Source organism: Corythoichthys intestinalis, chromosome 6 (assembly GCF_030265065.1).
Source record: "Corythoichthys intestinalis isolate RoL2023-P3 chromosome 6, ASM3026506v1, whole genome shotgun sequence".
Taxonomy (NCBI): domain Eukaryota; kingdom Metazoa; phylum Chordata; class Actinopteri; order Syngnathiformes; family Syngnathidae; genus Corythoichthys; species Corythoichthys intestinalis.
This window is the reverse complement of record NC_080400.1, coordinates 37,108,594-37,133,823: the sequence shown is the minus strand read 5'-3', so window position 1 is coordinate 37,133,823 and position 25,230 is coordinate 37,108,594. Positions and strand designations below refer to the sequence as shown.

The window sequence follows — 25,230 nt, the reverse complement described above, 5'->3', positions numbered from 1 at the left end:
AGCCGCCTCCTCAAACGTCTGTCTTTCCTCGCTAGCCATGATTGTCGTGTCTGTTACCTCTGCCACAAACAAATGCAGCGTGCTTCACTCCGCCCTCCACACAGTTGAGGCGAAAACCAAACTAAAGACGAGGGGATTGAAAAGGCAAGAATCCACGAGTGGTGTGTGGAAAGGATTTAAATTGATAGTGGAAGATGCATACAGAAAAATGTGTCGGCCTGGCCGAATGCAACAAATGTGGCGCGCGCTTTGCTCTCGTACGAGAGCAGAAAAACTGGCACCTTCACGCTGAGCAGGCATTTTAAAAACTGTACTGGCCTAAAAGATGATATTAGTCACACATCAGTATTTGTTTCGAGGGCTGCACCTCTTCATGCTAAGCAGGACATCGTGGAGTTTGTGCATGGTGTTCCTTAAAATGTTATTATTTATTTTGTTTCAGTGCTCCTTAAGGCAGCTTGTTCTTTTGTGTGTTCTGATGCGAGTCATAAAAATAATGTTATTTAAAAGTTTTTTAGTTTATTTTTGCATATGCAGCTGTTCCTCTCCTCGTCAGAGAGGCGCGTCCATGCATGTGAGCCCAACATCCCAAACAGAAATATATTTAACATACATTTCCAGCGTTATTTCGTTGTGTACGTTCATTTATAATGATCATAAAAATATGTACTTTTTAAACATGAAGAAAACTTACGTTTTTTTCTGCAAACCCGGAGAAATTAAAATGAATGTCTGTTGCTGCATTTTGCCAGGTAAATGAGCATGAACTATCCACCTGATAGAACAGACACACAAATATAAACAATATATATGTTTATTGAATATGCATCTTACAGTCATGTTTATCTGGGAGAATTTGTTACAAAAGACAGGTTTTAATTCATCATTATGTACATAGGCATCGTCACAATTGTGATTACACAAAACGCAACCACGCATTGCATCCCCGCATTTGCTCCTCCTGCTGAGTCCTCACAAATAAAACGGGCTCGGGCCTACGAATGAAACGTACATTTTCGGGGGGGTTTCGGGCTCGAGCCTACAAATAAAACGTAAAATTTCGGGCTCTCGGCCCTTAATACATGCGGGTCGGGTCGGGCTGGATTTTTTAGGCCCGAACTAAGCTCTAATCGAGAGAGCAGAGAGATAGGAGGACATAACGCAACAATGGCTGAAGCGGACAAAGAAGGAGCAAGAAAGATTATTGATGCACCTAACACATTGAAAGCAGACATCTGGGGACATTTTAGCTTCTACGAGGTTGGTGGGAAACTTGACCAGAGTTATGTGGTGTGTAAAAAATGAAACATGAGAATAATACAGTATATATTACTATACTATAATATTAATGTTAGGTATTTTTTGTAAGAATTGTTTTGAATCATGTTGGAAAGGCGAAGTCAGTGTTCTGAACCTGTTTACATTCCATTCTTTTGCACACGTTAATTCTATAAGCATTTGAACTCATTGTTTATTTGTGATTTATTATTGTTATTTATGTTTTATTTGTACTTTAATAAAGAATTTAAGTGTTCCAAAATGTTTTTGTGAATTGATAAGCGTCAACAAAAATTTCATTGCTAAATTAGTAAAAAAAAATTTTTTTTTTAATTATAAGATTAGTCGACTAATCGTAAAAATAGTCGGCTGACTAATCGGGAGAAAATTAGTCGTCTGGGACAGCCCTAAAACCGAGTATTGTTGCATCCTTAAAGACAGGTACGATGGCGTATCTCGTTCTTGTCTTGTCAGACGTAAATTAGCAATCTTTTCGTCATGTTATAGTCATCCAAGACGCTCTTTCAGCTCCTCTTCGTTAGGTCATAGTCATGAAAAAAAAGTTCGTTAACGAAATGTTTTTGATGTCATCATCGTTGACGAAAACAACACTGGCGTCTTGGTATCGTAACGTCACCATGTAAACGGCCCCTCAGACGGCCCCCTCACCTCTGTCAAGGAGGTTGGTTCACATTAAAGAAGCAAAATAAGTTAAAAAAACAAACATATTTTTGCTGACCAAAGTGTGAAAAAGTCTAAAAGGAGCTAAATGAAGGGATAACTACATCCCCAACACCCCGCAGCACCCACCATTTGTAAAATCAGTCTCAGATTCTTAGAATAAGAATTAAACTTAATCAAGGTTGCAGATGATGTTGGATATTTCCCCAACAACGTCAGCAGTGGTCAGGGTGGCTTTATAGACGAGTTTCCTGAACGAAAATTGGGCGGCGCCATTTTTGTGGTATTATGAGCTCTTCGCACATTATATATAAACACAAACAGAATGTCATTCTTTTTTATTGCAGATATTGATCGCAATAAAGCGTTTAAGACAACATTATTCCATTTCTTGTTTTATTTAAAACAATTTGTGCATGTGCAAAACAGGGAAATAAATCACAATATATAAAATTATTGGAAAAAAATAACAAAAGTGGAGCATAAATCGAGCCTTCCATCATTAAGGTAGAATGCACGTAGTCTCGATATACTGTATGTCCATCAACAGTGTTGTTGTGAGGCACATCAAGTTGTCTTCCCTTTTCAAACAGCGTTTTCCACTTGATAACTAACGAACAAAAAAACGTGTAAGTAACACTTTAATGTAGGGTTTAGGGTAAAAAGCCCGTATATGACTTGTAGTAGGTATTTTCTACAGCTCTTGTAGGCATATACTGGACTGTCTCAGAAAATTAGAATACACAATATTCTAATTTTCTGAGACAGTCCTGTATATTGTTCTATGTAAAGGACGTCAGCCAAGGTCGGCCCCCCACATTTTTACCACGCCAAATCTGGTCCCCTTTGCAAAAAGTTTGGACACCCCTGCTTTAAATGGTGGATTAATGTACAGGACTGTCTCAGAAAATTAGAATATTGTGTATTCTAATTTTCTGAGACAGTCCAGTAATTCACTATTGTTTGCAGCTGCAAATTGAGAGCATGAATAATGGAGAGCTATGCCTTTTATCTCAAGTCACACATATGCACACACACACATACACACATTGCTCTGAGGAGTCTTCAAGGCATGTTTTGGTGACTTTTTTTCTTGTATCTATCCTTTTATTACATTGCATCAGTCACAGCCCAGTTAGTTCAGGTTTTGGAGCCAGCACTGAACATATTTTTAGTAATTACTTGATGTAATACTTGTGTGCAGGCTATAGGACAGAGTAATGCATGGGTTTTGGTTACAAAGGTCCAACTATGGAATTTGGGGTAAATAGTGATCATGTTGTTTAAATGGTTTTAAGTTTGTGTTCATTTCTGGGGCCGAAGCCTTTCTTTGTGGCGTTTGCAAGTTCTCCATTCAGCTAATCTTAGCCACTGTGCTGTCGTCTAGAATGACTACTAATTTCAATTACTTGTACAAATTCCATATTTTTTTTCTACATGCTTTTTTTGGGGGAAAATTGCAAGAGTAGCTGAGGAAGTGACTCTGAAACATTCACTTTTTTTTTCTTTTTTATTAACCAGAGTGGCTGCATATTTTTCAGGTCAGCCTCTAACTTTCCAATAATCAGCAACAAGAGTCGTAATGTTTGACTTCAGGTGACTACATAGTAGCATGTACATTGGCAAAGTTCCAGTGTCAAGCAACAATGTGCCCAGCTTAATCTCAAAGTTTTAGATGACAACACTGGCACTTTTACTCATCTGACTTCTATTTAGGCAGCAAGGGTTTATTACACGCCCAGTGATGTGAAATTTGGGTGTAAATTGATGATTTGTCTTGACATGTGCCCTGTGATTTTTGAACACTTTAACTTCCTGTAACTAATCAGGTTCTTACTAAACTCAACTATGGATGTCTTGATGCTGTTTTTTTTTTTTTTTAACTTCCGATCCATTTTTGTTATCAAGATACATTTTGCTGATACTGATCTGATAGTGATCGGATGCCGATCTGATACCTATATTTTTACACCAGTAAAAATTAAGCTTGAGAACGATAAACCGATACAAACGGATATCCGGTTTTACAGTTGAGAGATACAGCTGTATCGATAGTAAAGTTACCATTCGACAGTAATTAGCCATTAAATATTCAATGAACCGATAGTAGAGATAGAATTCGGCTATCGCGAGCACAAGAATCGGCTTCTAATGCCTAGTTCAATGCATTGCTTAATATGATAATAATTTAGCTTTTACCTCACATGCTGAGCTCGTGTCATTCACCACACAGCGCACTTAGATTGTGACCGCCGTCGTGGTTGCCTCAACTTTTCATTTATTTCGGCAGAACCGCTAGTAGTCGCCGTCATTACCCGGTCGTCACGGGCGTGTCAGAAAAACGCGAGAGCTAACAAAACCACTGTAACGCACGCTCCGTAGCGTTTTCTTCACAGCCCAAAACAAAACTAGTAGTGGCAACGAAGCAACATGCTAAAACAATGGGCAAAGTCGGACTTTGAAGTGATGAAGGCAGCCCGATCTGTTCGCATGGGACAGAGCTAGTGTGAAGTGGTACAGAGATCGTGAGTTTTTAACCCTGAAAAATAACCCACTACAATGGTGGAAAGGGCGGCATATTGTTTCCACGAAACGCAGTCTACTTAAACATGAACATGTGGATCAGTTGATCTTCCTCAAGAAAAATCTGCCCTTCAAAAAAGGTATAGACAGTGATGAAGAATTTAAAAAAATGTGGAAGCACAGGCATAATTGAATGACTTTGCTATGTATAAGGTTAAAGTAATGATTATAGACCTGTCTTGTCTAAAATGCCTTGTTTATATTCCCCCAGTTATACCAGTGGTAGAGCATAATTTATTATTTTTTTATGATAACACTAGCAGGTTTAATTCTTTTTTTCTATAATTAATATTTTTTGCTTGTAAGATGTTTACGTTGAAAGTTTGCACTTACTTACCTATTGTGTTCAAAACACCAAGAAATACAGTAAGAAATTACTGCACTTTATTGTTGTCTGTCACTGGAGTTTTATTTTATTATCAATCCCATCCAACAAAATGACGGTCATATAGTAAGCTTTATTTTTTTTCAGAAAAAAAATAAAACATAACATTTGTATGAAATTTTGTTGTTTAATTTAATCTTTAATATTGTTTATATGTTTAAAATACTGTACAAACACACACAACAAATGTTTACTACCGTATCGTTTTCACTCTGTATCGAACCGTATTGTTTTTAAACTGCATCGAATCGCTCGGCCCTAGAAATGTATCGTTTTTTAATCTAATCGTAACCTGTGTATCTAGAAACATATCGAATCGGCTTCATGCCAGAGATTCCCAACCCTAGTAAAAATAATGCAAACATAATGGTTTTCATATCAAACCAAGCATTGCTGGTACCTCCTCAAGAACATTACACAATCATCTGTTATACTCTCTCAGCGGATGTACAGTATTTGTCTAGTGCAGTGCTTCTCAATTATTTTCTGTCACGCCCCCCCAAGGAAGACGTAAATGTTTCGCGCCCCCCCAAACTCTCTGCCGCCACTGTAAATAGTATCATTTGTCTATAAAATTACTATTATAAATACGCATCTGCCTAATATTGTCCTTTTTTTCTAATAAAGAAAAAAAGTAACATAGATCAACTTATAATAAAGTATTATTAACATTAGTATTAGTATTAGTATTATTAGTATTATTAACATTGTTTTGTTTGTAACAGAGAAGACTTGACGTGCATCAATTTGCCTGAATAAAAAAAAAAAAAAATTCACATCCAAACTAAAAAATACACTCAAGGTACATTTTTGACCATTTGTTACAGAAAAATAAAATGTAATAAAATCAGTAAATAATACCAAATTAAAATTGATTAGAAACATTCACTCATGAGGACAATGTGCCAAAAAATTTGACCGAAAAAACAAATCTGAATAAAAGGGGAAAAAAAGTGTCCTTGGGCAGGACAGTTTTTATTTTGGCTGCTCACAGTATTTACCTACTTTGCAATGGTGTGGAGTTATTTTGCAATTAGCATGCTAACAATGCTCACTGGCTTACTGATATAACACTGACAAAGCAGGACGATTGTTGGCAATATTCGGCACGTTTTCACTGAAAAAATCAAGCGGCTTAACAATGAGATTGGGGTCTAATGTCTTTAAGTGGCGTCTTAATTGATTTGGCTTCTTGCTGTCTGCTATAATTATTTTTAGACACAGTAAACAGTGGTCTTTCATCATCACCCACTGTATTAAAAGTCAAAGCTAAAAGGCAAACGGGATGAAAAAAGCGCATTCACGGCGGCCGAGGTAGAACCGTAGGTGAGGGCAGTCGTCGTGACGATCCCATGCCGAAAATGGCACTTCTCGGGCGGCGACGTGAGAACCGGACAAGACAGTGGGTCGCTGCGTGAGTGAGTCCGGTCGGAAAACGGCTTTCTAAAACGGCGGTGGCACACTGCTCTTCATATCTGTTGTCTGTGTGTGCTGAGTGCTCTTCCTTAGTTCAAAAATACTGCGCGCACTCTGAAAATGAGAGCGCCACTGCCACCTACTGAGTGGATGTGCAAGTACACTTTATTCCAGTACGGCAAAAAAAAACAAAACAAAAAAAAACATGTTCCCCGAGGTCACATGCGCCCCCCCTGGCATTGCTCTGCGCCCCCCCAGGGGGGCGCGCCCCACTATTTGAGAAGTACTGGTCTAGTGGTTTGATTTACAGCAGCCGAAAAGCACAATAGTACTGAAAGCAAGCGATTACTGGATCAGATCCGATCTTGTGACCAATCTGATACTGTCCTTTTAAGGAGCAGCCTGGGCAGCAAGCAGGTGCCAGATGATTCTGCCAGTCACCATTGGTAAATCGGCCAACTACGCCTGTAGTTTTTGACGATCATTTATCGAACTCTTGACTAATCTTGTTTTTGCCATCAGGACACCCACCCATCAAGCCCTTGCAGCCACAGCCATTGTTCAATAAAAACCCTTCACTCCACTTCCGTTTCCTGGTCGCACTTTGGTCCTCATCAACTTTGCCAACTTTGCCACGACTATCCCGAGACCCAACCCCTTCTCTTCTCCATGTACATTTCATTCTGTAGTTAGTGCCACGCTAAAACCTACAACACAGAACACATTCATAAAGATTGTTAAACTAAAACCTCTGACTGTAGAAAGTCACTTAACCATCACAGGCAATAGGCTTTGGGTCACTTTCCTTAGAGCAAATTATTTTATTGATAATGCCCAACTGGCGATAGAAGGTATCAAGGACATTTATTCGTTCATATCCTCAAAAGGGTCGTGACCCCCTGAACACTAAGGCAAACAACCTATCGCACTCTAAATCAAACTTAAGGAGAATTTGGAGTGCGTGTCAAGGACATTTGAAATGTTTTAAAGTTTGTTTTCCTGTATAATCGAGGTGGTAGTCCAAAATAGTGTGGGTGATGTTGCACATGGTGTGCAGGTGCGCGCTGCACAGTTGGAGAGGGCTGAATGAACAGTAAGACGTGCAGATATGGGGCAATGAAGAAGGGAGGGGTCTATCTTATGGGTGCTACAAAAGAGCCAGTGTTCTCCCTCTTGCAGTGTGCTGAGAGAAGACAGTAGTAAGCCAGTAGGCTGCAGGAACAGAAAGAGGAGAGACTCTTAAGTTGAATTGTCCTCATACTGGGCCCCCCAGTATGCATCAGCCATCCCGCCCACCCTTCACCCAGTGTCCCACTCATTGCTCAGCTTAACATTTGACAACAGGGTTTCTTTAAGGCAGCTTCATTGCTGAAAAAACCTGTCACCCCTCACCCACAAAAACAACAATAACAAAAAATCCCACAAGATAATTAAGTTATTTGTAAACTAGACATAAAAAGGTGAGTGTTCCAGTGGAATTAGTATGTGTTTAAACGTTGCATTCCTGTGCTCCCTGAGTTATTGTTGTTGTTGTTTTTTTTTTTTTTTGCGATTAATAGTAACAAGCAGATAGTTTAAATGGTTTTAAAACTGACATTCTTTATAAGTCACAAAGTCCTTACCTACTTAACTGACATCATACTACTGAATGCACATTAGCTGGCCACCTCTTAGGAACGCTTGAAACATCTATGAGGTCCTCTCCTATAATTGTAATTTACTACTTAACTAGATCCATCAAAGCTCATAAATCTGAAAGAGGCAAGCTATTTAGTTAACTATACAGACATCCACTCTTCTGGCAACTAGTTCATTGAGCTCCGTTACATAATGCAGTTTCACAAAACTAAACATGCCAAATATGTAGACCATATATTGCAGAGCCTCTACATGTGTGTATCTGTGATTGATAAATTTCCTTGCCTTGGTTTTTGGTGGTGTTTCAGTATTGCAGGCCAGATGGATAGCAAGAATTCCTGATGTAGTTACTCTGGCAACATGGGCGGATTTCCACAGCCAACAACAGCAGTTATCTTTAATGCTCTACTTTGGGCCTTTCTTTAGTCTAGTTTGGTCTTGCACCAGTATGTTGAGATAAAGAGGGTGTTTGCCTATAGGGGGAAAATAGTGCAAAGTGATGGCTGTGATACAGATACATATACTAGTACTTATATCTGAAGTTGAGCTCTAAGCAAACTAAGCCAATGTTCTCCCTCTTGCAGTGTGGAGACACACTGTGTAGTTTCTTTTAAGGAACATGGAGAGTGTGAGAGAGTGCATGTGTTGGTGTGAGCAATTACTTCCCTACACCACGAGACTGCAATAAAGTAGTCTATGCATTTCCACAATGATTTGATTGATTTAGAACTAGAGATATCCCGATCCAATCACATGATCGGAAATTGGGCTAATTGCGCCATTTTTCAGAGGCCTGAAATCAGTTGAAGAGGACCGGGTTTTTTAATTAACCCCTTACACTCCGCGCTGTACAGTCGGGGATGCCGGTGTCCCCTTGATTTCTCTGGGCCATAACGTCTGTTGTACTCATCATAGAGACATCATTTTTTGACCAGCATTAAGACGAATAGTAGCTCTTTCATTCAACACCAGATAGCAGCACTTCCACATCATATTTAAAATGAGCTTTCCCGAGGCGACTGGGAAAATCCAGTCGGGATTCGCGTCAATGGCCGCCATCTTGCATCCGCAGTGTTTCATATAATGTCTCTGCTGGAATAATCAATTTTTCTCACAATTACATTGACAAAATGCCATCACAACGACAAGGCAGGGAGTTAGAAGAAGGTTTAGAACACGAGCAGAAGAGTATCCGGTCCTTAGGATTGGAGTAGTAGCAATGAATTATGCCGAGTCTGAAGATCAGCCCCCAGAAAATGGGGGCATGGATTCAGAGGATTTGATCAACAATGGCATTGATCCCTTCCAAGAAGGTAATAAAATGAAGAAATATCGTCATTTATCATGAACAGACCACTCCCCGATGTAAAAGATGAAGTTTCATTGATTGAAAAAATGAAGTGAAATTTTAGTGTATAAATACTCATAGAAAAATTAACCCCTTATTTCACAAAAACAATGCTGGGAGTGTAAGGGGTTAAAAAAATGTATGTTTTTCTGCTTCATGCTCGTACAGCCTCTCACTCCCCACCCTGCTGCTTTTCTTGTTCAGCAGTACCCTGGAGTTAGCTATTTAAAGTTAACGATGATTGACAGGAGTGTAGCGTTGATCTCGCCAGAGAAGCCTGGTAGCGCTACCTTCAAAGGCGCACATCTGTTAATCATCGTTTGTGTAAGTGAGAGGCTGTTCTCAGCAGTGTGAGCGTCAAAGCGTGAGTGGATTTGAGTGGACTCACTCAATGAAGCATTTGATAAAGACAAGCATTTTTCTACTTTATTGTTTAAAAATAATTCACATGATGAAGGCGGCACTGTGGGACAGTAACATGTTTAAGAAATTAATTTTTTTGACAGCATGTTTTTTTCGGGATCGGATCCGTACTCGGGATCGGTAGATTCTCTAAATCAGGTGACTCGGACTCGGGTGCAAAAATACGCGATCGGGACATCGCTAATTAGAACCTATGAAATGTGGGTTCTACCTCCGGATTGGTTTCCGTCATTCATTTGGCCATTTAAACAAGTGCTGAGATATGCAACATGTGGACGTCACTCATGAAAGTGTGTCATTTGGTTCTGCTACAAAGGACATTGCTTAGACTAGGGAGAGGTTTGCAATCTAATAAAGTCTTTAGTGTGGTAATTTAGTATTTAGCAGACTGGAGAAATGTACTTAGTTACATCAGATTGAAAGATGCACTCGATGAATGGATAAGTAATGAAGAATTATATTTTTCTTATTATCATATTACTGTGCATATGAAAGAGGAAGAGTAAAGGCTGGTTTATACCTGACACTTCCACGTGTTCCGCATGGCTTCACGCAGAAAAATGATATAATCTCAGCGACCAAGTCTTTTTGCATGGTGCACAAACGCGACAAATTTCCGCACCGTGTACCTGCTGAAATTTTATGCGGACGTTACCGCATGGTGACGCTACAGTGTACGAGCTGCTATTAATGAAGGCGAGTGGAGGGGTTGGAGAATATTCATCAACTCCTGTGGAAAAAGTTGACGAACTACTAATTGCAGAGGTTTGCAAGTTCAAACATTTGTATGATTCGGCCAATAAAGATAGTTAGATAGTTGTTCCTCCTTGATGAGACCTGCGAGCTTCCTCATGTTCCAGAAAATTGATTCTCTACCTCTGTTATATGGATGCCCAGAGTCATAATTAAATAAATATAAATAAAAAGTAACAAATAACGAGAGTATACATTCTAAAAAAAACGTCTAGCGGATGAATTCCGTGCATCTTGGTTCCGCGCGGAACGTTTAATGTGTCATGTATAAACCAGGCGTAAGTCTTAGGATTTAGTGCATTAACTTAATGTAAATTAAGTTAACTAATGGAACTTAATGTTTTATATTTCTGTGCCATATTATGTGAAATTGTGTGATGGTCTGACAATAATATTCCTTGAATCCTTTAATTGGAGAAGTTGACAGCCACAAAGCCTTTTCATCAACATTTGGTCATTGAAAAGTACTTTGGCAATTATTCTAACAGATGGTGACAAGATATTGTTATTTAAAACATGGCATTTCTTCTGCTTATAATTGAAGTGCTATATTGAAATGCAACTGAATTTACACAAGAAAACGCAGAATCCTTCCGATAGTGATTGTTTCCTCCCCTTCTCTATTAGGACTATGTGGTGACACCACTGCGTTCCCTGGAATATGCTTTGTCTCCATGGTAACAGGCCTCCTGCAGACCCAGAAAAACATCGGGCCAAGTTGATCCTGTTTTTACCCAACATGACAATCAGTGATGATCATTTGAATAGGAACAACTAAATATTGCTGAGGTATCACTACTCTGGATGATGGCAACACCACAACTGTGAATTTTCAAGGTACCTGTACTACATTGACTTTTCAGTGGTGATCATGTGGAACTATTAAATCCGCTGAAACCAAGAGTGGAAAGAAACTGTTTATGCTGGAATTATAGGTCGACCGATATAGAATTTTCAAATGTCGATACCGAGATCTAAAAAAAAATTTCAGCCGATTGCCGAGATCCATATCTTGATTTTGTAAGCCGAAATTTGAGGCCAGTATAATTTTTTAAAGCACGTAGATTATGAAAGGCAATTTTAAAAAATTACTTCAACAGCTTAAATTTACAATAATGACCTGAGACTTAAAAGATTAATTTGGTCTAGTGCTACCAAACCAATGAACGCAGCACTTCTTTTTATGATTATATACACTCAGCAAAAGCAGTACATAATTTTCATTAAATTAAATCCCCTAGGATGTCACGAGGAGATGTAAACAAGTGAGAGTTTAAGATGATGTTCACCATGCTAAAGCTAATGCTAACGTGAATGCTATGCTAACGCTTCGAGTTACATTTAGAGTGTAAGGATCACTCAGTAAACACCTAAAAGACAAAAGCAACATTGCTTGTTCTCTCATGTAAGATAAAAAAAGAATCTTACAATATTTAGAAAACAGGCAAGCCTGAAGCTTGCTGTAGCAGCCTGCCTTCAAGCTGCTGCAGGGTCCTTCCGGGGTCTTATTGTCAGTCAGCAGCGGCTACAGTTGCCTACGCAGAAGCCTGATCAAAATTCATTTTCATCGGCTAATTTTTTTGTTAATCGGCCGATGGCCAATGTTGGAACTAAGTTCAATATATCGGCTGGCCGATATATTGGTTGGCTGATATATCGGTCGACCTCTAGCTGGGATTTCATAAAATATGAGTTATTGATAAACCCTTTTTGAAATATGTATATAGTCATAATTATGTTATTTTAAATTTGGACAAGGATCAGGATGCACCAGCTCTTTAGCCAGGTGCTGGGCCAAAGGGATTTGTCTAGAGCGGGAGATTTGTTTTCTCTGGAAGATGCTGCAATCGAAGACTGCTTGTCAGAGGCTTTGGACCAGATCAAGTCCATTTCCTGTTCACAAGTTAGTAAAAATGACAACTATCCGATATGTGTATTAAATGTACACTGTACTGAGTACACACAGTACACAAACCTGAACTGAGTGTAAAGTGTAAACTGCGAAATTGAATTCTGCAAAGGTTTTCAAATTTAGTATATGCCTAAAATGCCTTTAAACTTGCTGTTTTAATTCTAAAACCTTTTGATGGTAATAACTACATTTATTAAAGGGATCCTCAATCTTAAAGACATGCAGGCTCTAATAAACCACAATTGTTCTCTTGTACTAAAATATGTTGTTAGAAAGACATAAAATGTTAAATCAATGGTGATATTTTATAATATTTAGTACACTTTTTGACCGATAGTTGCCGCCATGTTTTGCGGGCTTGGAGTGATGACGTAAATGAGCGTTTCCAATTGTGTACAACAATTGTGTATTGCTGCCTGAACTCCTTAAGTAAAATGCCACGATGTGCTTCTATGGGAAGAAGAGGAAAAACGTTTGGGAAAATGCCTGTAGACTGACAAAACTTCCCAAAGACCCAAGGTTTTTTTCTCGCCATTTTTCTCCTACCGCGTTCAAGGCTTTTGGTCGACGACAGCTTATGAAAGAGCTCACCAAAGTGGCTGGATATAAGCAAAGACTAAAATCAAATGCTGTTCCAACTATTTTCCCTCACAAGAAGCCTCAACGCGCTCGGATAGCGAGTGAAATGCGCGCAATAAAGCGCCAAAGACAAGAAACTCTGACCGCCTTCTTAAGCAGGCAAGCTGCTCCTGTCGCTACAGAGGTAGGCAAACCTTTGGACGTACCGCTAGTCACAGAGGAAGCTAGTAATTCACCTCTATTGCCAGTTCATCAGGCTGTAAGTGTGTCTGTTCAGTATTCACCTAATACGAGTGATGCTGCCACTCTAACTGATCCAGACACGTCTGATGCAGCGGTACAGTGGCCAGCTGATGTGCGCCGAGCACTTAATATGGACCACACTTACTTAGCTAAACATAAGTTGGATGTACAAGACATGGAGGACACTTGATCCCAGGATTTGTTCCCGTCAGATGACGAATTTAATGACGACAGTCAGCCACAACACAATTCCCATTCTGACTATCACGTGTGTGCATTCATAGTTTTATTACCTTCAGTGAGAGTTTATGATGTCAATAGTCATTAAAATAAAAAATGCACGAATGACAAGGTCCGTTCGAACTTTTGGCCTGTACTGTATGTAAAGCACACGACAGCTCTGGGTGCTAACAATCTACATTATTATATTGGAATAAGTTTGATCACGCAATAGCTCACCTTGAAGATCTGCTAACAAAAACCGGAGTTCTCGACAGCACACACTCCCTCTCTCTGTTGTCATTGAGACGCACTTGCCGCAAGTACACCACCGGTTTTTCCCAACTCTTGTCTCATCAGGTATTTCCTGCTCTGCATTTTGCCTTTGCCGCTCGTCTTTTGAACGACCGACAGTGCTGTCCTGCTCTTCACTTTTCAGCTGTGGTTCAAATTGGAAGGGCAGAAACGACGACGTGTTGGGGTAGCTAACAACTTACACGCACTGCGACGTCAACAAGAATGGCGACATATAAGTTAAAATAATTTTACAAATTTTAATTAAAACGAAAACATTAAGCGGGGTTTCAATATCAAATTATTACTCACACTAACGCTAATCTTTTAAGAATTACACGTCTCTAAGATCGAGGATCCCTTTAATGGTTATGTCATGTAACATAATAGGTACATCATAACCACTAAAAATTAAATTAAATTATAATAATTAAATAACACTTAAAAATGAATCCACATTTAATTGATGTTTTTGTCCTCAAAATGGTCTCCTTAAATACAGTATGTGTCTCATACAGGATTATTTGACCAATGACAATGACCAGGCTGTAGTAGAGATTTGTATCACGCGCATTACCACTGCCATCAGGGAGACAAATTCCATCGAGAGGCACAGCACAGCCCTGGTAGGGCTATGGGAGTCGTGTCTGGAATATAACCTCACGCCTCAAGGTGACTACACTGAGGACACGCCTCACACCAAGATAGCCTCCGACATTACCAGCTGTATTCTGCAGGTACCCAAGCAACACACACATGGAAGCATACAAATGCACAGACGCACAATAAATCATAGTCGAGTAAGCTTGTACAGCCATGTAGCTGCACACTTACAGTAACTGTGTGTACAGTGTTTTCTCTGGAACTCTGAACAAAATTTGTTGAGGTATTTTTTGCTGACGCTATGAAAAAATCTGCTTTCATCAGTAATTATCAGATATTAATCATGCATCACACATTTCGCTTTAGGCACGTTTCGTACCAGAAAGTGTAGCACTGACTCAATTAAATGTGCTATTTAGATTGAAATTTCTTTAAATTGCATTACATTCTGTACGTACAAGCAAATACAAAATATCTGGATACTCCGAATAAAACTTCAAAACACATACGAGTATATTTTAAATTTTAGACATTGGAATGTAGTGCAACAGACCTGCCCAAATTACACTTCCAAATTAAAACATCAGTTTGCAGTGAAAATGAATTTGTGAAAAAGAAAAATCCATTGCAACCTGTACATATCCCTGGCATTCCCACTTGACAACAAAATAAACACTACTGAAATGATAGTATTTCATTTTTACACATTATTTTTGTGCAAAAACAGTATCTGTCCATCCAATTTAATAGTGCTTATCCTCATCAGGGTCACTGGTTAGATAGAGCCAGCACACAAAAACACAGACGCGCACAACACCCACACGCACACACACACACTCAACATACAGCAGCTTCCTACTTTGTGTCCAAACTCCCAACGGATCTCCTCTTGCGTGAGCTGTGCTTTGATTTTCTTTACCCTCTGACCATCTGTCTCTCCCTTTTTGTTATTCTGTTCTCACTTTGGCTTCCTGTCGTTTGATCCACCGCTCAAACGACCCTCTTGCCCCACTGTGAAGCAGACACAATTGAACACTGAACATTCTTAGACTTATGAGAGCCCTATCCAAGATAATTCAAGGTGGCAGGATACACTTTGGCTTTGGTCATCAATACTGTACATACGTTAATTTTAGGAAATGCTAAAAATGTATGTTTGTCTGTATATATTAAAGATGCACGATATTATCGGTTACCGATAATTATCGGCAGATGATGGCAATTATGATGTCACACAGATGATCCAGATTAAAAAAAAAAAAAAAAATCAACCGATAATGCAATATGATAATTATATTCTTCATTTAGCCTCCAAATGTGCGCAACAGAAGCAGTTTTGTCCACTTCTCCACCACCGCCTCCTCAACTCCTCCTCTCTCTGAAGCCCCTCAGGGAGGAGGGGTTGAGGAGTATGGCGTCATAGAGGAGGCGACGTTACACAACAGGGTTGAGGCGATAGCATGGCGGCTCTGTCACTAGCCTGGGTTGATTTTTTTCCATGTGTGAAAAAACGACGCTCTCGCCATCTGCAAAACATGCACTGCAGAAGTTCCACGAGGCGGAAAGAAAGCATCCTCATTCAACGCCACTAACCCGATCAGCCATTTAAAACTGCATCACAAAGATTTTTTGAACAAATACGAGGCTGCTGCTAGCGCGAATGCTAAACACACATAAACTAAGCTAAGCTACAGGGAGAGTGTCGATGGAGAGATGCTGCGGGCTTCCCGGAGTCCGGTTGTTTGGGAATGCAGCCCAAGACTCCATCTTGTCATGATTGTTTGTATTCTCAGTTCATTTTCCTGTATTCAGCACCTGATTGAGCCAGCTGGGCGGGGTAACGTGACACACCTGTGCTGCATTAGGAAGGCTCAATATTTAAGGAAGCCTGTCACCATCTGCAAGTGTCGGATTATTGCTTGCTACTTGCCTTGCTTACCGCCTGTGTGTTCATCGTCAGCCTTCGAGTTTCCCGACGTTCTACGGTTGTATTTTGGTTTGGTCATCTTTACGTTAGTGCTCTTTTGGGCTTTGTAGTTAGATTCTTGTACTCTGTTATATTCATGCATTCTAGCGTGCTCTCTTGGTTGCACTTGTTAAACTCGCGTTTGTTAGCGTGCTCTCTTAGTTGTTCTTGTTAAACTCGCGTTTGTTAGCGTGCTCTCTTAGTTGTTCTTGTTAAACTCGCGTTTGTTAGCGTGCTCTCTTAGTTGTTCTTGTTAAACTCGCGTTTGTTAGCGTGCTCCCTTTGTTGTACGTGTTAAACTCGCGTTTGTTAGCGTGCTCCCTTTGTTGTACTTATTAAATACAAACATTTACTCTACTGATCTCCTGGTCTGTGTTTTGGATCCACATTAACGGCTTGCCGTTCATAACACATCTAAGGCTAAACACCGGCACGAGACCGATAGTCGACAAGTAGCCGTTTTCCGATGGATTCCGCCGCTCTAACCGGTTCGGCAGGCCACCGCCGCCTCGCTCTAGGCGGGGCGGGCAGGCGGGCCGAGCCCGGTTCCCCGGCGGAGGGACCTCCGGCGAACACCCCGGTTTCTCGAACGTTTCCCCACGGCGTGTGAGACGCGAGGCGTGCGCCTCTGTCCGGAGCAGAGCCACGCCCCGAATATGCCGCGTATAGCCGGCCTGGACGGGCGGATATCCAGTAGGAACGTAGCTGCCGCCACCACTCATCTCCGGTTCAACTCATCGAGCACCACGGCCAGAAAGAGGCCTGGCGCGGGTGCTAATTTGGCGGCCAGACGGACTGAAGTGCACAGGCGGGAGGGGATGGAGTTTTTTTACCGAAGTGACCCGAGAGCCCGCGCCCCAGATGAAAAAAATAATGCAGTTTATCAGTGGTGGCACCAGGGGGTGGCCAGGGGTGGCCACGGCCCCCCCTATGAATTTGTTGGCCACCCCGCTTGCCAGTATATCGTTAGATTGTTGTAGCATCAGTAATGCATTTTCATCCCAAAATGCACAGCCAGGCTGCTGCTCCTCACTTTCACAATAGTTCCCCCAGTAGTCCACAGTCGTCATTAGTAACATCAAATATTACACATTACACCAAAGTATATCAGTAGCCGTGTCCTTAAGTCTTTCTGATTGTTTTCCCCTGACCTTTTTACTGCAATAATATAATGAAAAGCTGAAATTATGGCTTTCAGTTTGTGTGTGCCACCCCAAGATTTTAAGTGGCCCCATCTGGCCACCCCTATGAAATATTTCTGGAGGCGCCACTGCAGTTTATACGACCACCATTCTTCGTGAAAAACATGCCGATCACATCAGTTTCATCACGGACATTTGAACAAGTGATGTCAAGTAAGCATGCTTATCATAACGGCACAGTGGTTAGATGATAATTTCAACGTGCACCAAACCACACTCACATAGAAGTCAGCCAGTCAGTAATGGATTCAGTACGCTGTAAATTTATGACGTCTTAATCAGATCATTCTGACGTCTTAATCAGATCATTCTTCTTAAATCTAGTCAAATAATTTTCCCCATCTTGTTTTGAGTGTTAAAGACTAGTTAACAGATGAATGCGGCAGATTATTCCACTTACTTGAAGTAAATGTTGCCATTTGTTCTTATTAAGCCCAAACATCTAAAAAAATTGGTCATTTTTCACCTAAGTCAAGAAAAAAATGCTTTCAAATAATGTTTTGAACCATACCTATTGGTGAATAAAGAACTTTTCGGACAAGTGTTTTTTTTAGGATTAAGTATAATAATTTATTGTTTAAAAATAAGGCTGTCAATGTAATTTGCAGCTAGCTATCTTTTTTTCAAGAAATCTGAGTGAAATCCACTTGAAGCACTGGCAGATAATTTCACTTATTTCCAATTGATTTACACTGAAAACAAGGGAATTTAACTAGTTTTAAGGAGGTGTGTTTTTGCAATGTAGTAATGTTATATGTTAGGAATGGTTTACTTTTAAAGGCATTTTTGTGCAACTTAGGTATATACTCCGTAAGTAATTGTTGCCAAAAGTTTACCATTACACAATGTCAGACAATTTGTCTTAATTTAGATGTTGGAATTTACTACTTCTTCACATTTGATGTTGGAAAAAAGAGCAATAAATTACATTTTTGCATAGAAATATTTCCTCTTGTGTATACTTTAAAATTTTACATAAATCTTTTAATAGAATTATCGGCTTGACATTTTCAGTTATCGGTTGGAATGAGAAGGAAATTATCGGTTACCAATATCGGTTGAAAAATGTATTATCATGCATCACTAGTATATATATATATGCTTTATATATACTTTATATATACTACATATACACATCATAATTATATACAGAAGCTTTGCCACATTTAAAATACATAATTTACACCTGAAGTCCAGGGGGGGCATCAGTTGCTCATTTTTATAGACTCCGGCCATTTCTATGGTATAAAACTGTAAATGTGGGAACTAGTTGTCAGGGAGATTAGCCTGCAAGTCCAGACTCACAGCTGTTCCAGCAATTGAGTCTGGTGACCGTCCCGCGGATCAAATTCCCAGGGCGCAGCAAGCCACAGCAAACAGACAGAGCAATGGACCAATCAGCGACGGGCGGATGTGACGTTAGGAAAGCGACAAGAAAGTCTAGCGCGAGCGGAGAACGGAGAGATGGCAATCTAGTTACCACTGTTGACCAGTGGTGCCACCATGGGGTGGCCAGGGGTGGCCACGGCCACCCCTATAAATTGGTTGGCCACCCCACTGGCCACTCCGCTTGCCAGTATATCGTTAGATTATTGTAGCATCAGTTATGGATTTCATACCAAATGAATGCATTTATTTTGTTTTGTTAAATGTAGGGCTGTCAAATTTATCGCGTTAACGGGCGGTAATAATTTTTTTAAATTAATCACGTAAAAATATTTATCGCAATTAACGCATTCGCGGTACGACTCCTTCATGCATTGCCGCAAACAGCCTACAATGGCGCCATTTTACTTATATACAGAGATAAAGGGCAGTGTCAAGTGAGTGGAGTAGATACAGGCATTCATTGGGGCCGTGCTTTTAATTGGCAAAAGCTTTGTCATCTCTCCCACAGCAACTATGAATATTGTGGGAAGCGACATGGGGAAGAATGACAGGAGCTGATCTTCTTAACACCATGTAGTGTACCCAACGCAGAGAAGATATAGCATTTGCAGCCACCACACACAGTCATGGTTGCACCACTTCCCATCATGCATTTGGGCAGAACAGTTAAGTCGCTACAGTATCATTTACTGAAAGCTCAGCAATACACTACATGGTAATATTTAGTCACAATATACAAACTCACATTTATCCTTTAAGGATTACAAGTCTTTCTATCCGTGGATCCCTTTCACAGAAAGAATGTTAATAATGTTAATGCCATCTTGTGGATTCATTGTTATAATAAACAAATACAGTACTTATGTACAGTATGCTGAATGTATATATCCATCTTATCTTTCCATTCCAACAATAATTTACAGAAAAATATGGCATATTTTAGAGATGGTTTGAATTGTGATTAATTACGATTAATTAATATCTAAGCTGTGATTAACTCGATTAAAAATTTTAACCCTTTGACAGCCCTAGTTAAATGTACACCTTATGCCTAATATATACATAACACAATAAAACATAATTGTTGTGGAACTCAAAATGTTGACTGGACAGTTATGGACAATGCACATTAAATCATTAGTAACATCAAATATTACACAATACACCAAAGTATATCAGTAGCCGTGTCCTTAAGTCTTTCTGATAGTTTCCCCCTGACCTTTTTACTGCAATAATATAATGAAAACCTGAAATTATGGCTTTTAGTTTTGGCCACCCCAAGATTTTAAGTGGCCCCATCTGGCCACCCCTATGAAAAATTTCTGGAGGCGCCACTGCTGTTGACCTGTCCTTTAGGAATTGCCCAAACACCTGAGCTCAAGTAGTGAAGGAGGTTGTCCCTTGCGAACTGCTTGTCTGAGATCTGCCTCTGTGTGGGGTGTATAACACAAATTAGTTCAATGTAAAAAAAAAAAAAAAAAAAAAAAATCCTATCTGTGGCATTATAAAATGTGTCTGAACCTTTGATTTGCAATTAATGCTACACTAATCCGATTTTAAAGAACAAATACGCTTTCTTAAATCAAAAAGGTACCTAAGGTAATTGCCCACACAAGACGGAATTATGAAATAGGATTGAAACTTTGGCTTCAGTGTCATCTTGTGGCAATAAGAAAAAAAGTTTAAGCAATACAAGTGCAAGTATTGTACTTCACTAAAACACAAAAATGTCACACAGTTACTAATTACTAATTACTGGTACGTAATTCCAGCATTGTATAAAGTGTCTCCCCCACCAGCAAGGTTCATAAACATATGCTTGGAGGAGTTTGCTGTGGAAGAACTATTTCAAGATCTCAAACCCATCACACATATTAAGGATAAATTAGTACAGAAATGTTAAATGAGTTTCTCTCAGAAAATTTTCAACAGACACCAAAATCTCGTTTTTTATTTCAATTACTGCAGAAACAATAGTCATGTATGATACATACGGTATTTCCATAATTATCTCTCCATTTGTTTTTTTGCATGTTACACTCTCAAATACAGTACATACATAACTTTTATGCACGCATTTATTGTCAATTCTGTCTCACCAGTTGAGGGCGCCAATAAATCACTATTCAACTGCTGCTAGTAGTGTCATGCTTCAGCCTTTTTTGTTGACTCGTATTTTCACTATGGTAGTATCAAACAGACCTTGCTCACAAAAAATTAGGTAAATGTGCAATTATTGGCACTAAGAGCAAAAGTCCTTTTTCCTGTGTACTCTGTGGACAGATTCCATGACTGCAGCTTCTGAGTGTTATCTATTCTTGATTTAACACCATAGTTATCCTTTATCTTCCAGCTCCAATTTTTACCTCCACCTGTAAAATTTCACGCAGATATTTTAAAATTGCACCAAACAGTCCGCCGCCCCCCAAAACATTTTCAGATACCATTTTATCAGGCTTGCGAAACAATTTGCGTTTAAAGTGCCTAGAATCTCATTTTTAATTTTCATCTTAATTTGTCCTCTCGGGGTTAGGTTTCTGCAAAAGTTTGATTCTTGTTAATATGCCGCTGATTGGATTGGATTGAATTTGAATATTCAATGTTTAAATTCTGTCAATTTGCTCTGATTGGCTATCAGTGGAATGGGTCTGTCAGAAAAATGTTTGTGTCATAGGCAATGTGTGTGGTGGAGACAATGATAGAACGCTTTGATATTTCACAGTTATACAAAAATAAAATATTCACTCACTTGACACACCTGCTTCAGCGGCGTTTTATGTGAGCAGGGAGGTGTATCTCAGTCAGGAGGGTAGCTTTCGCTAAGACTTCCTGGATCTGAAACGCTTAGATATTCCTGATTTCTACTTTGTACTTGAATAAAACATTCACTCACTTGATGCCAACACATTCACCCGGAGCATCAGGGCTGGAAGTCATAATCGTATTGCAGCTGCCCAGAGGCGACGCACAGGAAAGCAAGGAAGCCAACTTTAGCCGGCGAGCAAAGTGTCTCTCAGCTGGCTGGATGGCGAAAGGCAGCTGGTGCTGGCTGTCGCGGGAAATACGGTAAATAGGTCGACCGAGAACCAGTCGAGTAGGCCGACTTTTGCTGTGCGGCAAGCTGAGTAAAGTGCCTCTGTGCCTGCCAGACAGCAAACAGTGGAAGTTGCGGAAAAATTAAGAAATTGATAAAGGCTGGAACTGGTCGTGCTACAAACGTATTGTACTAACCTAAAGCTAATGCACATGCATATATTTAAATACTGCTTTAGTTTTCTACTGTATCCTTGATTTGTCTCAGTTTTAAACCAGGAAGTAATGACAAGCTTGCCTGCCTCCTCAGTGCTCGCGACATTCGTAGGAAGAACGAAGAGTGCCGATACATGCATAATAAGTCGCGGTGTGACATGATACCAGGGCCAATTTCAAATCCTGTCGTTTGCAGAGAGAATTTGCTTGCGAAAGGATTGCAATTTGCAAATAAACATAACTACATACACACACTTCAAACTGGGCACACTCCCTTTTCGACCGATCTTGTGCATGAAAACAGTGACAGAGGCGTAGCAAGGGTCCCCGGCAGGGGCCCCTGGCAACAAGCAACATGGGGCCCTTCGAGCGTGTGCAAGTTAGGGGGACAGTTGGATTTGGAGCAATAGCATATTTAATAAAAGTGTAATTACGCCTCGGTCTCACAGAGCGCTTTTTAGGACACTCAAAGTGCCCGGCTTCTACTACATTAGGACATAAAACTACAGTATCATAGTACACTCACCGCTGTCTTGCTTCCTTTTCTCCTCTTCTGTTTTTTATTCTTTCTTTTGTCGCTTCCAGAAGGATAACTTCTCTTCATTTGGATATACGCCAATTAAAAAAAAGCCAAATCGCCGCTCACTCTCACTCGGAGTCACGTGTGGGGGTGGGGTAGGGGGGTATGTAGAGCAAATGAAGGGGCCCCTTCAGGGAACTCAGACACAAGGCTTTCACTGGCACTGTCACACTTGTTGCTGCGATAGTGCAGTAAAGCTGCGTGCGCTAAATCTGTTGGCCCGTCTGGGGGCCCCTGCTGGCTGGGGGCCTTAGGCAATTGCCTGGTTTGCCTAATGGGACGCGACGCCTCTGGTGACAAATATTGGAAAATTACTTTAGTTGAATCATACAATACAGTATATGTATTTTTCAAATTTCATGTCACGCTTCCAAGGATGTGATAATTTTTTCACGAGCATGGTCTAGCTTGTTTTTTTGCAATTATGTTTGCTCATTAAAAAAAACAAAAAAAAAACTCAATTATTCATTCATCTTCTGTGCCGCTTATCCTCACGAGGGTCGTTGGGGTTGGCAGCCAATCATTCTAAATATCTAGATAAAAATATTTTTGTGATAAGAAGTTATTGTCATTTGAATAATTACAATGATCTCTCATTTTTCGTGGTTAATGGAGACCACATCCACCGCGAAAATAAAAAATCTGTGAAGTAGAGGCGGAGTTATATACACACAGTATATATACAGTATATGTATATATATACTGTATATATATATATATACACTGTATATATATGTATATATATATATGTGTGTGTATATATATGTGTATATGTATATATATATACACACACACACATATATATACACATATAGATATACACACACACACACATATATATACATATATATGTGTGTGTATATGTATATGTATATATATGTATATTCTTTTGGGTGTGGTCAATGTATATATTCAGATTTAACATAATTGAAAATAGATACATATAAGACATGTTTTCCCTTTTTTTACTGTATGCTCTCATTATATTTTAGGACTAGGTCGTACATACATTCAAGCGTCTTTGTGTGTTTTGAAAAGCGCTCTATAAATAAAATGTATTATTATTATTATTAGCATTATTATTACATCCATTCATAACGTAATCAGAAAAGTGTATGGTAAATAATTATGCTATGTTGGAAGTAGTATTTTTCATTACCTGAAGTGGGTAGCAGTTTTGAAGACTGAAGTTCTGAAGTTTTATTTTATTTTGTTGAGTTAACCGCACACTTTTGCACATGTACAAACAACAGCATAAAAAAAACGAAAAACTAAATAGATAAAATATTGTGCAGGTGAGACCGAAAACTATTCTCACATCTCAGTAAAATATAAAATCCAAACATCACCTTTGTCTAAAGTGTAGACGAAGTCCTGCATTTCAGATATTCTCAATTCATAAATTACATGCATCCAAATATACTGTAGTTATTCTCAGTCATACACAATATAAAACCAAGCTTTACCAGGAGGCAATTTCTGCTTTTGTTCCATTCAATCTCAAATATTTTTTTTTAGATCTTGACGAAATGCACTATTTACTATTTAATCTGTTTTTGTATTAAGGTTGTGCATTGCAACTTTTCAAATTTGTTTTGATTGCAACCGATTTTTTAAACCTTGGTAGAAGTTATTTTTATTTATTTATTTATTTATTTATTTCCTTTTTCAAACCTTTATTTCACTTTACTGGTGTCTGCTGATTATTCATTTTCTCTATCTATCACCCTCCCTTTTTTTTTTCCACAGAATTACAGTTGTCCATCAGTCATGGTGTTGGCTGTTCCAGTGGCGGTGCGTTTCCTGCATAGAGGCAACAGAGAATTGAGACGCAACATGTCCAGTTATATTTCACTGGCTGCTATAGCTGAGGTCAATCTGCTGGCTGAACATACAGAGGACATAACACTCAGTGTGCTTGCAGGTTGGACAATGATTACAGTGTTATACCTGTATAAATATGAGATGCTATTTGGTAGGTGCACTGGCTAACTAGCATTAACACATTCTTTGACTATGTTTAGTTTTAAAAATATGAGTTCTTTACACTGTTGTACAGCATAAAAAATCCAGACACACACACGCACACACACGCACACAGGGTGGGGTGGGGGGTATGCACTACTTCGCGGTTTTTCACTTATCGCGGCGGGTTCTGGTCCCTATTAACCGCGAAAAACGGTGGAATACTGTACACTGTGGTCATGCTGAGTAATTCAAAGTTTTTCCAAACAGCTATTCAAGTCATCTAGTAAAAATTTATTTTAAAAAAAAAAAAATATATATTTTTTTTAATATCGCAATATAATATCGCAATATATCGCAAACCCCAAAAAATCGCAGCAACAGTTTTTTCTAATATCGTTCAGGTAGTCAGTACACAGCTAGTCAGTAATGGTAATATTTATGAAAAATATGTATACCTAAGTAATACATGGTAAGATTTTCAAAGTTTAGAAGTGTCAGCAATTATGTTAAAATGGAAATAC

General features: G+C 39.4%; 1 protein-coding gene across 6 annotated transcripts in view; it reads left to right on the top strand.

Annotated features, from left to right (window-relative positions):
• Window positions 1-25,230, top strand: part of veph1 (ventricular zone expressed PH domain-containing 1) — a 268,147-nt gene that overhangs the window by 11,818 nt on the left and 231,099 nt on the right. For 3 of the 6 annotated variants that reach the window (XM_057838007.1, XM_057838011.1, XM_057838012.1), the window contains exons 2-5: window positions 11,133-11,342; window positions 12,264-12,408; window positions 14,271-14,489; window positions 24,491-24,665. In XM_057838007.1, the coding sequence (XP_057693990.1) occupies window positions 12,271-12,408; window positions 14,271-14,489; window positions 24,491-24,665 (532 nt within the window). In that variant the 5' untranslated portion in view covers window positions 11,133-11,342; window positions 12,264-12,270. The remainder of the gene's footprint in view (window positions 1-11,132; window positions 11,343-12,263; window positions 12,409-14,270; window positions 14,490-24,490; window positions 24,666-25,230) is intronic. The other 3 variants (XM_057838008.1, XM_057838009.1, XM_057838010.1) reach the window with 3 other exon arrangements.